The 18,112-nt window shown below is 37.7% G+C and overlaps 1 protein-coding gene across 2 annotated transcripts in view; it reads right to left on the bottom strand.

Annotated features, from left to right (window-relative positions):
• Positions 1 to 5,939: 5,939 nt before the first annotated feature.
• The window catches only part of MMP16 (matrix metallopeptidase 16), a 194,193-nt gene continuing 182,020 nt past the window's right edge, over positions 5,940 to 18,112 (bottom strand). For both annotated transcript variants that reach the window (XM_005233026.4, XM_055798756.1), the window contains one exon: positions 5,940 to 17,328. In XM_005233026.4, the coding sequence (XP_005233083.1) occupies positions 16,994 to 17,328 (335 nt within the window). In that variant the 3' untranslated portion in view covers positions 5,940 to 16,993. The remainder of the gene's footprint in view (positions 17,329 to 18,112) is intronic.

Genomic DNA, 18,112 nt, shown 5'->3' with positions numbered 1-18,112 from the left:
CAAGACTAAAAAAGCAGCTGTAAAACCACTTAATATTTTACGGAGCCTTAGAGGAACTCCTGAGGTTGCCAGACTGCAGACTGGGACTAACTTCTGTAATAATCCATGTAAAAAGTGTGAAAGGAAACAGACACAGGGAAATAAGATTGTCAATGCTAAAATAATTACTTTTATCTATAAAAAGAAAGCTCTGCATGAACTGTACAGCTTCTGAGATAAACAGGCACGCATGATTGTACCAGTGTAATCTGGAGACAGGTACGAGAGATGAAGCAAGAGTTTTGGTCCCTGAAGAAAGTGTTTCTGCAGCCTGCATCAACAGAGGCACACATACTGCGCAATACCACGTAGCCTGACCCATCAAAGGAATAATTTAATCTTCAGAACTTTCAGTTTCTTGTCTCTCTGAACTACTTAAGTTCAATTCTTTTAATTAACATTTAAATGAGAAAACAATTCCCTGTTTGTATTTTCAAAGGTCATTAGGACTTCATGGCATTAGGCAATGTCCCTTTCATATCAAAGGAGCGGAGAAATCTTCTCACATGCAGGCATTTTATACTTTCCCAGTGCTGTTGATCTGGATTTATTTTGCTGCTTCCTTTTTAACTATTGATTGTACCTGGGCTTGATAAGTGACACAGCCAGAAAAATATCCACAGTCCAGATTCTCCCAAAAGTTAATCAAATGGAAATTCTGCTGTCAAAATTAATTTCCATATTGTATAAAGCAAAGCTCAGAACTACTCTTTCTAATCACTCTGTTCCACTGCCTTTCTCATTTCCTACAGAATGTTTATCTTCCCCCCATTTCCATCTTTTTATTACATTAGGAATATGCTCTGTGTTCTCATTTGTCTGTTCCCTCATCCTCTGCGAGACCTGAGTGTACAGAGTACAGTCACATTTCTCAGCCAGATATAAGCTTATGCTATATGGTATAAGCCAGTATATAAGCAAAAAGCTGTACAAACACCTATGCATGCAAAAGCTGTAGGTGGCATTCAGTATTACAGTTAGAGGGCATTCAGCACTGCTGCCCTTCCAAGGCTTCTTTTTGCTCTCACGTCCTGTTCTGCTGACTGACATCCATATGGGGTAGCTCAGTGAATGCGTCTTGTCTGTGCTGTTTGTAATGTGCAAAGGCTTTGCTACACACATGAATCTCAACAGCGAATCAGTGGGGGCACCTTCCTTACAGGTGATAAGAGCAATTTAACTATACCTGAATTTTAGTTAACTCAAAAGAAATCAAGAAGTGGTTTTATTGGGTTTGCATGGCAAGGTTTTGGTAGTGGGGGGCCTGCAGGTGTGGTTTCTGTGAGAAGGTGCCACAAACTTCCACTATGTCCAGTAAAGCAAATCCCATCTGGCTCCAAGACAGATCCACTGCTGGCCAAGGATGAGCCCATCAGTGATGGTGGTAGCTGGGCAATTGCAGACGGGAAAGAGGAGTGGAAATATGTGAGGGGAGTAATTCTGCAGACACTCAGCTCAGTGCAGAAGGAAGGGGAGAAGGTGCTCCAGGTACTGGAGCAGAGGTTCCCCTGCAGCCAGTGGTGAAGACCACAATGAGGCAGGTGGTCCCCCTGCAGCCCATGGAGGACCCCATGCCGGAAAAGGTGTGTGCCCAAAGGAGGCTGTGCCCCCACGGGCAGCCCACGCTGGAGAAGCTCCTGGCAGGGCCTGTGGCGCCATGGGTAGAGGAGCCCAGGCTGGGGCAGGGCTGCTGGCCAGGCTGTGACCCCATGGGGGACCCACGCTGGAGCCGGCTGTGCCTGAAGGACAGCACCCAGCAGGAGGGACCCCAGGCTGGAGCAGGGCAGTGTGAGGAGCCTCCCCCTGAGGGTGGGAGCAGCAGGGCCAGCGTGTGAGGGACTGACCCCAGCCCCATTCCCTGTCCCCTCTGCTGCTGGAGGGAGGAGGGAGAGAAATCAGGAGTGAAGTTCATCCCAGGAAGACGGGTGGGTGGGGAAGGTGGTTTTATTTCTCATTATCCTACTCTGATTCAATTGCTAGTAGATTAAATTAATTTTCCCCAAGTCAAGTCAGTTTTGCCCATGATAGTAATCGGTGAGTGATCTCCCTGTCCTTATCTCAACCCACCAGTCTTTAGTTACATTTTATGTCCCCTGTCCAGCTCAAGGGCGGGGAGCAACAGAGCAGCTTTCATGGGCACCTGGTCCACCCAGGGTCAAACCACCACAGCAATACACCAGGAACAGTGTATGTCTGCCTGACACTGGTAAATGGGAGACTCAGGTGCGCGAACACTTGTCAGAGATTCAAACTCCTAAGAAGCATGTGTTGAGCTTCCTTTCCATTTTCCTTTTTTTTTCTCTTTGTACTGTGATTCCTGACAGTCCTGACATACCTCATTTCTTTTAATTGTGTGGGATCTCTGAGTGCTGCTGTTCCCAGCATCTTTTTCTATTGTCTGCATCTCTGTTCTCCTGGCTGAGAGGTGAAAGGGATGAATTCATTTAACTTACATGTCTTATGAAGAGAAGGAGTCTTAAATTAACTCCTAAATTTAGATGTCTTTTCAATGTGGAATGGAACTAACTTCTAAAGGCCACCAGCTAGGGTACAAATCTATTATAGTCAGGTAGAACCCTAATGTGGTTACTTGAGGCACAGGTCAGGAGCTACAAGTTGGCCATTATGCCCTATGCTAGACTTTTAAGGGGCATTTAAGTCCCTGTATCTCAAACTAATTTTCTGAGAGACTAGGCTGACCTTGGAGAAGGTCTAACTTTTCTTTATGTCTAATTTTGCTATAGTTCTAAGCCTAAACAGTGCCTGACTGTTTGTCTATTATACCCAAACAAGACTTACAAACTCATTGTTCTTCTAAGTGAACTGAACTTGTTACCTGTGAGGTTCTATTTCTTTTTGAATTGAGGCATTTTCAGAAAATGCATTATGCCCGGAAGTATTATACCTGCTGGGATCATATAGCAGGGACGATGCTATCTTATCTAATATGCCAGAGTGATGCCTGGAATAACTGCCTCCCAGAAAAAAACCCACGTTTTATCTCTAAAAGACCTAGCTAGTGCACTCCAAAAGAAAATCTGCAATGCACACAGTGCAGACTGACATGGAAAAAAGACCTGGAAGTTATTTGACACTATGACAGTATTCAGATAATCCGTATCTTCCTTGTAAAACCAGTCATTTACAGATAATAGAGTATTTCCTTACAGAAGAATAACATGAATAGAAAAACTCTTCAGGATCTTTTCACCCTGAATCTATCACTTTAATCAAAGTATAAGCAAACATACATTGGGAAGTTGGCCGGTGTGACAGAGTAACAACTTCCCGCTGTAGAAACAAGGGGAGTGCAGCCACACTTGTCGTTTGTCATGGTAAGAATGCTTGAGTGATGCTGAAAATCAAAGCAAGAATTATCTATGAACCACAACACAAAAGCACTGCACAATTAATCTCTTATCTAGCAATTAGACAGCAAGTGAGCAAGTCCTGGATAACAAGGATGCCTCTACATGTCACTTCGGGGAACATTTTAAATAGAAGAACCCTGGAAAAGTGAAGAAAGATAATCAATACCATGATTAATTACAGTAATTTCACACAAACATCTGGGAAATTAAGCATGCTCTTTAGGAGTTGTTTCTTGCAGTGACTTGTAAAGGGATGAATAGTTGCAAACCAAACTTCATATCAATATATTGAACAGTGTGGTAGCAATGATATTTATTTCAGCTTGGAAACTTTCCAGAAATTAGAAACTAATACAAAAACATCTTAAAAAGTATTGTTTTTTTTCAAATACTTTTGTTGTTATTTTTGTTTTATTGGATGCTGCTTCACTTTTAAAACTTGCCCACTCTGGTTCTCCTGAATTATAATTTGAATATTTCAGATTAAAAAAAAATAATAATCATGGGAGAAAGGACTAAAGTGAAATTGTCTGTATGTTGCATTCAACACGACACATGCCGAAGTATTAAAATACAGTTTTGTTAAGTCTGGGAAAAGCTCCTTTGATTCTGAATTTTTGTGTCGAGGATTATAATACACCTCCTTTTGGGCTGAAACTGACTCAGGTGAAAATTGTTTAGGAATTATTCAGGGTCTAGATTTTTGTATGAGTGAAGCACAGTTTAAATGTGCACCTAAACTTGCATATCTTACAGCAAAAATCTCTTTACCAATACATACTCATTTTCACCACCAGCAGCAGTACATTGCCAATATACTTGGAGAAAAGGCAGTTTGACTCACGTGTATTCTAGGCTTTAGGACTGAATAATGTTCATTCAAGTGCAATCCTCACAACTGATAGTAAGCACCCAGAATTTTCCTGGTTGGCTCAGTAGGTGATCTACAAAATACAAAGTTTCTTCTATCTTTAGCTTCTTTTGATTGGAAAATGAGCATGTTCCATGCCATTGTATGCTGTTTAGAATGAAGAAAGTCATATATAATATATTCATAAATTTTAATTCCATTGATGGCTATTCAAGTCCAGATGTTTAGTCGATTTTGTTCACTGTAATAATTCAAATAAGTAGCATGAAAGTAGTTGACAAGCAGTGATAAAGAATGATTGTTATTCATAATCAGTTTTGTCTAATGGGTTAACTTACTATTGGTTGTGGTTTTTGATTGAAAAGATTTTTGCAGAAGAATAATTCCTGGAAGCTAAATCTTGAATTTGAGTCCTAACATTAAAACAAAAATCTAATTTTCTGCCACATAATTATGTGAAAATAGTCTGAGAAAAGATTGCGTTATAGCACCAAATTTCTCATATGTTAACTGTGATTGCTAGACTTTTATTAAGATGTTTTCTGCCTGTAGCAGCATATTTACCTATGAATTGAAGGGTATAAAGAAGACATGAATGAGCTTGGAAGCTGTTTTAATTCATATCATTCAGAAAAAGCACACTTCAATGAACTTAAGTTGCTAAGATATTTAAGACATTCCCCAAATGCTTCCATTCAGAACTAGTGTTTTTCCTAGCAGTCGCCGGCAGAGAAGGCCCAGCCAGGGGCCTTCTCCTCTCTCATGTGTGTGAGAATTGTGATCAGTGACTTCTATAGCATCTTTTATTCATCTCTTTTCATTTCTTCCTTTAATCAGCTAAATAATGGAATTTTCTTTTCTTTTTTTTTTTTTTTGAATGATGAGTAACTTGTGAGTTAGCAAGTGTAAAACAGATGCACCTCTGACATAGAATAGAGAAGAGGTTTCAGGTATCTTAGTTATGTGAAGAGTTCGGCCTTGGGTCTTGGATCAGCTTACAAGCACTGCCTTCTTCCTTGGTGGGTCTCTGAGCTTGTTCCTGGTTTCCTATACCCATACATATGCTTCGACATAGAAAACCTTTAATCCTGTATAGCCTAAGAAGAATTACATTTGTTGACACAGGAGGAACACAGATCTTTGCAGAGCTGAGTTGGATGGCCAAAGTTTCACAAAACTGTCCTTTGCATCTTAGTCTTGTGGTCTTCCATTGTGATTTAATTTCAAGAAAATTATATAATTTTTTGGTTTTATTCTTCATATATGTTTTAATCTGAATCATTAGACTTCTCTTTTTCTTACATTATGCTTTTCATGTTTTTTTTTACACAGAACAAAGGAGGAAATTCAGCCACCTGTTCATTTCTGTAGTAGTTGGACAGCAATCTCTAATGAGTAGCCCTTCAGACGTTACAGAAACAGGTCCACACTATCACACACACTACCTCTTTTCTATAAAAATCAGTTTTTCCTGCTCTACTTTGATTAGGAAAATTAACTAATGTTTCTTTCACCCTGCTCATACCCAGATATAGCCATATCTCTATACATGGTTAGGCGTTCTTCTGAGGCTAAAGTTGTCTGTAATGTTATACAGTACCTAAAGAAACAGCAGCTATAAATCTTATAGTAATATATATCAATTAAACCACAATGCATTTATGAAACTTTGTTCTGTTCTCTTATTTATTGACAGATTTTTTTAATTACAACACAATGAAACAATGGTAAGTACATAAGATGCAATAGTATAAAAAGCCATTTTAACCCTTCCCTTGGTTAAGACACTTACAGCAGACAAGAACTGCCCCACCCCAATTCCCCCCTTCTCAAATGAAAACAAAAAATAAATATAAATTAATAAATATAAACAAATCACTGCACAGCCCTTAACTCTTTGATTGCCATGGCAAGAACCATAATGATGATTCTAGCACGTGACTTTCTGTGGTTAAAGGTTGCCGCAGCAGTCAAAGGGTTATAGCATTGTAAACATAAGTACTTTGTTGAAAATGTTCAGTCATGTTAATGGTCTACAGCAATGAGATTATTATCATGACCCCTTGACCACACAACATTATAAGGAGTTAAAGAGATAATAGCTTGGTGAGCTGTTACATAGATTAATTAACCCATTTTGTTTAACAATGCACTATGAGGTCTTGGTTTACTAATAAAAGACAAATTGTGTATGACAAAACACTGTTCAATGCATTGATCAATAAAATCAATGAAAAAATCAGTCTAAGCACCACAAAATTTTGCCTGATTATATCTGACAGTCATAATACACTTTAGCACCATTTAGTCAGCCTTGCATTTGCACACAAACAAGCTTTGTGTTTGTCAGTAGAAGCTACCTGAAGGAATAACATATGTCAGTTATAAAAAGGTTACTGTATAGAATGTTGTGTGAGCCAATAAAATAAGAAATAAAGTAAAATAAAATAACAATAATAAAATGAAATTTAGGTGCAGAAAGAAAATAAATGCTCCAGTTATTCTGTTACTAACACACATCCTAATGAGCCAAACATGGGCATGAAATGCACATGGAGCTATGTAGAGAAAAGGGAATAAAAATGAGAAATTTGTGTCACAGACAAATCATCCCATCCATATTCTGACTTATTTGTCAGGCTTTGTAAATTAAATGAACCATTGTTGGGTGGTTCAAGAAGCAGTGCCTGAAAAGAGTTGATGTTTAACAATGTGTGAATTTTATGATAATGTTATGCATAAAACCACTTCCAGAGCTATCCTAACAACTGTTCCAAAATCTATGTCTCTGCATGAAAGGCTGATTTCCTCTTTCTCAGAGGTGGAGGATAAAGAAGCAAGTGTGAGAAGAGTCAGAACTGTAGTAGCTTCTAGTTAATGTATTGGAACCAGAACAATTTCTGCTGGAATTACAGGGATTGGGGGGGGGGGGGGGGGGGGGGGGCGGGGCAGGCAGGGGGTAAGGAATGGCAACAAGATGGAAAATCTGCTGCTAAAATAACACCCAACGAGAAGAACTAAGGAAGAAAGCAGGTTCTGGTAGATACAAGAGCACTTGGTGCGAGTAAGAAAACCAAGAATGTGTGTGAAGCATGGAAAACAATGTACCCTTCTTATACATATCCATATCAAACTTTGATTGACTACACACCGACAAAACCAGCTGTACATGCTTTAACTGCTAACAATACTAGCAACAGGACTGGCAAGGAGCAGGCATCACCTCCCTCAAAGAGCTTCTGATATAAGAACACGTATCACATACAATAAACCTACAGAAGTCAAGCACCTGCACCTTTTTCTGCAAGCTGTAACTGAACCGTGTAATCACTCCGATTCCCAGACTACAGTAGCAGATGTCAGACAGAGCTCTTCATAAATATGTTATTTATGATACCTAAAAATTAGGCTCAATCAGAAAACAATGCATAACAGCAAAGCATTCTGCCATGCAACAGTGCTAGCATACTATGCTACAGCAGTAATGTAATGGTAGTTGATGTATATGTATGAACTGACTTGCGGTAGAGGAAGGAGTCTAGCCATATAATGTTTGTGTGAATATACATGATACATATTACAGGCATCCAAATGCAAAGGAAAAATGGAAAAAGTTAAAGATGAGAACTGGAACCACTAAAAATAATAAAACCTTTTCTGAAATGCAGCTTTCTAGACTCATCACTTCTCACAGATGGCATAAACGACACATGCAAATGGTATGCAGTGGCTGGAATGAAAAATTATAGGTCTCTTCTGCTACACCATTGTATATGTGACCAGGCAAGTAGCCCCAAGATGCAAACAAGAAGTCCATGATGGTCAGTGCTGGCTGTACCATGTCTTTTTTTATAAAAGACTCAAAGATGGAAGTGTCAATGCAGAGACTTCAATAATCTGAAGTGAGTAACTTGGAGCTCAGTGCTGGGGGACTGGACAATGAACAAGACTTAGTGAAAGATCTACATCGGGGTCCTCAGATGTTCACATGAGTTTTTGAGAAGGTACTACCTCTTCACCATAGGCACAAAAAAGCTTTATTTCCTAGTGAGAGACTGTAAAAAGTTGTGTGTGATTCAATGAGACAGACAACAAAATTTTCTTGCTTTCTCTGTACTGTGAACAGATCATTTCTCACATGTGTACCAAGAGCGGATAAAATTAAAAAGTGCCTGAATTAGTCAGGAAACATGTCAGGGCACAGTGAAAGAAGGGGGCGGAGGTTTGATTTTACTTTTCAGTTTACATAAACAAATAGCAGTATGTGATCTATCTAAGGGTCATAAAAGTACTTCTGTTACATCACTTCAGGACTGAGATATGATGGAGTTCAAGATGTATGAGGTAAAGGTTTCTTTGTCCTTCAGTATTTCATCCAGTGGAGTTCTTAAAATGGTAGACAACTTTTTAAATCTAATTTCTGAAGAGAAACGTAAGAACATTTCACTGTGACAAGTTTTTGCACATAGATTCAGGCTGATGTTAGTTTGATTAAATCTCAATAGATTTTTGATTGCAGTAGATAACGTGCTCACTATATATATTTCTAGTCAGGTTTAGACTAAATATACTGAGAAGCCCTTTGGATTATGACACCAAATACAAAATTCACTGGACTTTCTACAGCCTAACAGGTATTCTTGTTGTTTGAGACCAATAATACTTTCAAAGTTGTCACTGACTTCCAGATAACATCTCCTTTGTTTTTATATTATTGTTGATTACATAGCAGATAAAGGCAATTTATAGTGGTGTTGGTGGTCCTTGGCTCTTTCCCTTTCTGACAAACTGGTTTGGTACTTGCAATTATAAGCCAAAACAATTTTATTCCTTTTCTTATATTCTTCTTAAATTGAAAAATGGAAATGTACTTATGCTGGTTTTTCTGTGTCTGTCTGCAGTCTTTGACGAAACAAGGTAGTTTGTTTTCCTGTGGATCCTAGAAGTCGTGGAAAGAAAGTTCATGACTAATTTAAGTTTTCTCTGAGAAAAGAAAAAACAATAGGGTGTTCCTTTAAATCTGTATTCATCATCACTGTGATCCAAAGACTACCACCTTCAAAGGAATGCATATTGATAGCAGATGATGACCTCTGTACCTTAGAAAACAAGAAGGGAGTATCACAATCCTTGACCTATACTTTAAAATGTTTTTTAGTCAGACACAGTAAGACAATACTGTGCATGGATTGACAAGAGATCGCATGGTTTTGGAAACACAGTAAAGGTGGATGTTAGACATATACTTAGTTGACAGTGTTTTACCAAATACATTACATAGAGTAAGAGCTGGGAATAGATTATTTGCATCATCACACTTTCCTTCAATTCTGGATTCCTACTCGAGATTAAATTTTCTTGAGCATAACAATCTCAGGTATTTCTGTGAGCTGTGTGAGTACTGACAACAGCTATCGTGAAAGATATTTTTAATAGTTTTCCTATACCTCGTGAGGCATGGCCAGAGTTCATAACACTTTATGAAAACACAACCATGTAAATACAAGCTTCAGCTATGCCTTGCAGGTATGAACTGGAGTTCTCATGATCATTTAAAACAGCACTGTAGGTTGCTGGTGTCTTCTGAATACATGCAATCACATGTACCATTTCCTAAGTTATATAACTCTACTTATATCCAAGCAGACAAACTGCTCGGAGCTGACTCCAACATGGTGCTCCCGTAAGACGTGAAGATAATCAGTATGTGAACTCTGACAATTTTGTGGCAATAGCCAAGCATAGCATACACAACATGTGCATCTCTATTCAGATTCATTGTATGCCTAAATATGGGGTATGCATTTCAGCTGGAATATATCAGTTTTTCAATAGTAATGTTTGAGCTATATATAATATCAGACAATTGTGAACACTGACAAAAAATACTATAAACCATCATTTTTTGTTATGGAGACACCTACTTTCTTTTCTTTGCTCCTTTAAATGTAAAAGGGAACCAAAAGGTATTCATACCTTATAAACACATTAGCACTGGTTGCCTGCTGACCCTAAGCACTCTCACCTTTTACAGGGCAGACGATTTCATGTACAGCCACATAAGCTATGAATGTGTTTGCAGTCTGGGTGCTAAAGTATGCCAACACATCAGGACAGAAATATGGATTAGAAACATTCTTTTCTGACTTAACACACTACTCTTTGCAAGTGGTGAACCCATCTGGGCATGCACTGATTGGCAGAGTTACACTTTTCTGTTGCCAGTGGGTAAGTAATATAATACTTCACTAAAAACTCTTCAGACTCTATTGTCATATTGTTAAGGACTAACCAGGTACTTTAGGAAGTTATTTTATCCCAGCCTTCTGTCACTAATCCCACTTCCCAGAAAGCCCATTCCCAGAATAACGGATGGGCAAATGGATGATCCAGGACACATGCATGGCACAGAATGAAAATGATTATTCCATGTGTTAGTGCCAGATGGCAAGATGGAGAGAACGTTCGGCATATATTTTACTGCAACAGCGAAAAACTGTAATAGACATGAAAGGCTACAAATGCAGATATGCCAATAGCTTGCCAAGGAGATTAAAGTCATAGTTATAAAAAGGATGTGATGCAATTTCATAGGGTAGAAATTACTATTAACTAAACAGAAAGATTTGGTTTATGTAGTGGCTATTATAATTATCATCTGTGGACAACATAATTCTAAAGGAGGTGAAGAAGCGAAGCTGTGTGACTGGAAAGCTCCATGCCATCGTAAATGGCTGGTATGAGTAATGATTATTGTTTATGTAGTTTTACTGTGACAGCAAGTAGCACTACGTTGCATGCATATCCACAAGTAGAAAATTGTCTTTAGCATGCTAGTTTACATCAGCATTCCTTCATTTATGTCTCCCCTGTCTCTAAAATTTGTTTCATCTATACTGTGGGCAGACCAGAGCAGTACATAAGGCTATCTCCACAGGGCAAACATACTTTATGAACACCTCTCACAGAATGTCATATCTAAAAGGCATAATGGGCAGTTGCAACCGCAAATGTTAATAAACTGACTATATCTTGTAGATTGTATGCTAAAACTTATGTATATTGGGAAATAAGTCCTGTTTATGATGTATGTTTTTAATGCTGTCCAAGAGCTTCTTTGAAATACATTTTGATTTTAGGCACAGAAGCTTGCTGTTGTCATATACTGATGATCCTTCAGAATATGATCTCCTGATTATTACTGAGCTTTCTTAGTTACATAGATAGATCAAATAGTGCCACATCATACAGAATCTTTGCTGCTTAACATTAGGTCAAGCATCACATGGAGTCAGTCTGCAACAAGTGATGGTATGCTTTTGATGCTTACCAGAAATTTTCAGCATCGATGGCACTGATGGCAATGTCTTTATCAGCCTCTGACTTCTCAGATGGCAAGTCACAAGAATGGGTTAGACAGAGCTGATTCACACATAACATTTGTTCGTGACACCAGTGGCAGACAATTGAGTTACATGCATAAATCAGAGCTCAATTTCATGAGTATATGGTTCATTTACACCTGATTTTGTAACTGACATATGTTTAAATGGTCTTCTGTGAACCACTCCGTTTGTCTGCAGTCTCTGTGGTGTGAGCTAAGGAAGTGCATCTAACATTACAGTGCTGGTGTATCAGTCACGGCTATACCATTGTATTCAATAATGGGTTATCTGTTCCTCAGCTCCCAGACAATATTATTTGACTTGTTCAGCATAGCTGAACAGCTAAGTGGCCAGTGACATTTGTTCCCTCCACTGATAATAATGATCTTCCTTATGGCTCATACGGCTGCAGTCATCTATTTACACTTCTGGAAACAGGGCTGTCCAAAGACAGTCTTAACAACAAAAGACAACAGGGAGCTATTGCTCTGCAATGGCTGCTTCACATCTCCTACTGCCACGGTGCATGGCTTCCTCCACCTCAGCAGCTGGTGACAAAAACTCAGGCCATGTTCTGAGAAGATATGGGAGCCAAGACAGAGCAAAACCCTACAGTCATATCCTTGCTCCTCAACCCAGTCATCTTATGCTATCTCAAATTTAGGCTGCTAATGGTGTGATAGCTTGCATTTCTACTTTCTTCAAAATGCAGTGCCTGGAACATTCATTGTTCAATTTGTTATGTGTATTTTTTATTTGCCCTGGCAATGATTCAGATGCAAAAAAAAAAACAACCTAGAATAGGAATGTAATGCTTCCATTGCTTATAGGCAGACCTACTTTCTATTCTACACAATTTTTTCTAACCAACAAGCTAGAATTTGATTCTATATAATTTGGTACCAAAAGCTACATTTAACTGACATTAAGATTGTGAAGTAAGAGCCCCCCCAAAAGTTGAAAATTCAAAAATTAAGCCTTACACTCTGTTCTTAACCCACAGTGCTAATGGCACAGGAGTCTCGACCAAACAGCTGGGGAGGTGAAGTACACTTCTAAGCAAAAGTGTAAGTCTGCCCCTTAGACTTGAATCTATTAGCTTCTGTTATTTTCATTCACAAAATTAGCCTAAAACCCCCCCACTTTTCCTTTAATTATCCCCTCCCTTTGCCCCACTTGGAAAGAAGAAAAAGAACAAAAGTGTATAGGAATATATAAAATATGTATTACATTTATTCAGGAGACTTGAAAGGGCTCCTTTGGAGCCATTTGAGCCTCTCCATCCCAGCCTATCCAGTAAATATACAGTTACATAGTTTTTTAAATGTATTTTTTGATAAAAATTATTTTTTGTCTACAGTCAACAACCTTTTCATAGGTTTATACATTAAAAGGCCAGAGGAAATACTGCCATCATCTGCTTTGGCCTCCTGCATCATACAGACCACAGTATTCTGAAGATACATAACCCTGTATAGTCAGCTTGATAGACTGTAACTGATTAACACAATACATATTCATTTTTGTATTGTTCTACAGTACAGATCATAACAATAGCAATATGGAAATGTTTATTAAAAACTGTATGAAAAAGAGTTACGGCACATGAGCAGGAATCAAGAGTGCAGAACTAAAAATATTTTCAATTCGTTTTTTCCTAATTCTCATAATTATAGGCCCTGGTAGAAAAACAACTGTTCAAAAAATAACATCATCTTAAAACTTTTACTCATTTGAGTTCACAACTAGATCAGGCAACATCACTAATTGACTCTGAACTTCTATAATTTGAAACTAGCCAGTATGTATTTGGGTATTACTGTGAACAAAATTGCTTCTACATCTTTTACTTAAAGCAAACCTTTATGACTGTGTTATAACCTACTGAAAAGAGGCGTATGTAATAGAAATGCTGACACAATCTTGCTCTGCATGACGTAAACATGCCAATATAATATTTTCTCTCTCTCTGTATATAACATATATGCACTTTTAAGTAAAAGAAAATAAACAATCAACTTATCATGTATTCATGTATCTATGATGTACCATATGAGAAGCACTAGACTTATCACACTTACCTTCCTGCATAATTAAAGATAAATTCTCCAAATACAAACACTTTTGTTACCTTATCAAAGAACAACAGTCAACATGCTCAGCACTTCATTACTGTCAGGGAAACAGTTTCACAAAAGGTTAAAGCTGCCATGAAAGATATTTCAAAATTGAAGTGAGATTTTCAAGTGAATAAAAAACCCGATGAGATGCTGTTCCAACTTGAAGATAATATAAAGTAAGTTCTCCTATTGCAAAGGAAAACCAAATGCAGAATAAGTAGTGCTGTTAGTATTTTCCACCAGCTACCCAAGGGACAAAATTGGAACAGCAACATGAATAATTTTGTTCTGTCTGCAGCAGAACATAAGTTATAGCAGTTTGTTGACAATAAAAATCTCTCCATGGATTAAAATATGCACGTATGTGTATGTGTGTGTTTGTGTGCATTTATAGGTATACAAACACATACAGACTTTTTAATATATATGACAAACAGGCATAGAATTCTGAATTCACCAAATAAGCTGATGTGCATAAAATGTCCTATGTTACTTAACTGTCAATTAATCTATATTTTCAGCAACAACTGAATTGGATTTACTAAATAATGCTATGGGCTGATACTGGTGCACTTCTAACCTACAGTATGCAGTACCTCTACAAAACATCTCCAAAATGCCACCCGCATTGCATATTTGTTGTAAAACTCTATCTTTTTCTAATCTTCATTTTTGTTAGCCATACATATGTATATCTGTTTATGCCCTAAGAAACAAGTTTGCAATGCTTTATAGCATGCCACACATGAACATAAAATAAGTCCTCAAATCAATATAAAGTCATGTAATTAAAAAAAAGCCACACTATTTTTCATGCTATGCTCAATATAAATATAAATTCAAGGCAATCAAGCTATCCATTACCAAAATAATAATAACCATAATATACATGTATATATACCTACACTCTCTAAAAAGTGATCCTGTTATGTGGATTAAGAAACCAGTAAGAAATTGGTTGGATGTAGTATAAAAGTCTCATTTTATGTAAAAGCCCATACTGGCCATTTCAAGTATTTCAATACTTTCCTATAGCCTTTTTATTAATAACTAACTATTTGTAGAAATTATAGTTTTATACTGAAAATTGTATTCAATTTAAATAAAAATTAACTTCTACTGTAGTTCATTTTTAGAGTGTGCACGTATACATAGCAAAATACCCTTCTACAGATCTATCATAAATATTTTGGTTTATGTCAGTTCTTTTCTACTAAAACACATCAACCTTTTTTTTTCCTTGAATTTTGGATAATGCATATTAGGCCTTTTAAGAAATAAAACTCATCTTAGCTCATTTGCAACACCAGATTCCCTTCAGTTTGTGCCAGTTTGCAAGTTAAAGGTCAAAGACCAAAGAGATAGGACAGTACACTTTAAGGAAATTCAGACAGTGAAGCTGTTCACAGAAGACAATGTTTAACTTTGTAATGACAGTCAACAGGTCAATAATCAAGTTCAAGGCAAGCTGTTCATTGTTGCAAAAGCTACTCCCCTCAAATCCTGGCTTTCATAAAAAACCAGGTGTCTGACTTTTGGGGTGCATCATTCTGACCATCTTTAATAAGTTCACAGCCCAGTGACTGTAAAGCCTACCACTGCAAGAAGCAGCTCCTAAAATCAATAAAGAGGTCTGTCAGTTGCTGACTTTTCTCTAGGAAAAAAATATTGATACAAACCTGCTCTGCAGGTCACATGAAAATGACAATACTGCTGTTAGCAAAAATTACACTGAATGACAAGATGCTTTGGTGGTCCCTTGGCTCTGTCAGTGATACCATGTCCGGCTGAAGGCCAGAAATTTGACTAACCCTTTGAGAACTATGGTGAACATGCAAAGGGGTAACACACCAGAGGATTCTCATGCAATATCAGAGTCACCATTTTTGCTTTCCTTTGAAACTGTAGCTCTGCCTCTGCAGAGGCAAATTGAATTATCATACAACATAGTTTAAAAGAAAAATTCAAGATGCTTAAGATAAGAGGCTAAGCTATAAAACTGCTGCCAGTTCAGAAAAAATCTCGGTAAGTGGTAGAAGTTATTAAAACAGGTTTGGTTCCTTTGACCAAAAAGTAGCTGGTAACTATTTATGTTACAAATGCTTTTCTATCAATAATGCAAATAATTAAAAACACTTACTTGCAGTCACAGGAAATCTGTTTTGAAAAATTGTTTTTCTTTTAAAATCTGTATTACCCAAACACAATCCTATAATTTAATGACAACCAAGATTAACATCCACCAGACTCTGAAAACGGATGCAATAGTTCTCAAAGGGTTACACCACCGATGTAATACCAGCATCAATTTTCTCTGTAGCATGACTGTTGCTTTAGTTCATTGAAATCCACTTCAGAGACACACTGCTTTTTATCGTGCTTTGGAATGAGTGCTCCTGACAGACCTATGAAAGGCCTGGGGCAGTTGGCCTGGTACAGCTTGGGAAAGATTATGCAGGAAAACCAACCAAAAATCAAACACACCAATAAAAAGGTTTTGCTTGAATATAGTAATGAATATAAATGAGTTTAAAACATTGAGGACATAGCCCAGAGCAGCTGTAAAAAACACAAAATGAATGTATTATTAAGGCTGTTACTATATTGCAGATATTTTGGCCCCTTGTTTGTTGGAAAATGGCTGTCCGAACAGTCTGAAGTCCTGCATGTCATCTGAGTCTCCCACCTGACAAAACTGGAAGTAGGAGTATAGGACTTTATCCGTAGCAGACAGAAAGCAATCCTCTTTGGAGACAAAGCTGTTTTGGGTCTTCTCACTTTCCTGAAAGTTCCATTATGGGTTGTTGTGTTTTTCTAAAAAAATTTACTTTCACCAAAAATTTTTTCAAAGGGGAACAGGCCTTCAGTGAAAAATGTAGAAACATTGGAGATTTATTTTTTTCCTCTTCATTAGTTAATCCTGACAGTTTATAGGGCATTGAGCGTGCAGAGGAAAGGCCTAGAATCAAATGACAAAGAAAGACAAAGGACTGAAGAAACAGCAGATACTGTGTAGCATGGAAGCTTCCCAGCTGAGCGAATCGCCACTCACGTGCAGGACAGGCAACCCCCTGGGTTTTAAAGATCAGCTTTGTTTCAGACTGACAGATGCCTGCTCCTAGCTAGGAAACTGCATAACAGCTCTTGTGTTGAATCTCAAGTTACCATAAACTCCTGGGAAGGAAAGAGAAAAACCAAAACCCTACATCACACCCACTCTTGCATAGAGCGTTTGCAGTACAGTATGTGGCGGGGTGTTCCTTTCCTTTTGAACTGGAACACAGTGTAAACCAAGACAAGGAGGCACAAGGCCAGAATGCAGGGAATGACGATGGCTATAGCTTTCACAGTGCTGGCTGTGTTGTCCAGTTTGATGACAATGTCAACATCATCTTGAGGGCTGTGTCGGTCTTTATCTCGATCTGTTGGTCCATCACAACCCATAAAATCCTTGAGGATGGATCTGGGATAGCCAGGTTCCACCCTGAGCATCTGATTATTGAATTTCCAGTATTCTTTTCCTTTGTAGAAATATGTGAAGCCTGAGGAAGAAAATCGCAATTATTCATAGTCATTTCAGATCAAAACATGTCATCAACAGACCAAAACTACTGTTAATAAGGGTTGTGGGGGGTTTTTTTTGTTATTAAAATATTAAAAAGATGTAAGAAATATACTTCCGTTATAGGTCTTTCCAATCTCCTTTACAACTTTTTTATCTTTACAGTGGGGTATTTTTTTTTAATTCAGTAAACTAGGATTTTATTTTCTTCCATTACTAAAAAAAATAAAAATAAAGGAATTCCAGAGAATATGATCAATATGATCAGGGTCCAGATGATCTGCTCATTCACTGAAAACCCAACCAGAGTTGGAATCCTCAGGGCCAGGACTTTAAAGCATCACAACCTCGTCAAAGTGGGAAGTCTACTGAAACAAATTGCAACACTATGCTAGTCAGAAATGAGAATTTACCTTCTTTAATTCACATACCCTACTGCTGTACTTCAGAAGAAAGATACTGGATGAAATAACAGCAGCTTTGCCCAGAGAAAACAGGTGTAAACAGATTTAAGTTTTCTGCAAAAAGCTAGTATTTGATCATTGAGGTGCAATCCAATGTTATTATTAAACATGCCTAAACGGAGAAAAAAAAAAATCGACTCCTTCACAAAAATCTAGAGTAAAAAATTGTTTTTTCTAATCTTTCCCAAGCCACTTACTGCAAGAATACCGAAAATTTTTGTGGACAGTAAAGGAAACTCCTTTATGATCAGACTTATTGCAGGTGTTCATTTACATGGTTTACGCAATAGAAAGACAAGG

Source organism: Falco peregrinus, chromosome 3, assembly GCF_023634155.1.
Source record: "Falco peregrinus isolate bFalPer1 chromosome 3, bFalPer1.pri, whole genome shotgun sequence".
NCBI classification, from domain to species: domain Eukaryota; kingdom Metazoa; phylum Chordata; class Aves; order Falconiformes; family Falconidae; genus Falco; species Falco peregrinus.
This window is presented reverse-complemented; position numbering and strand designations above follow the sequence as displayed.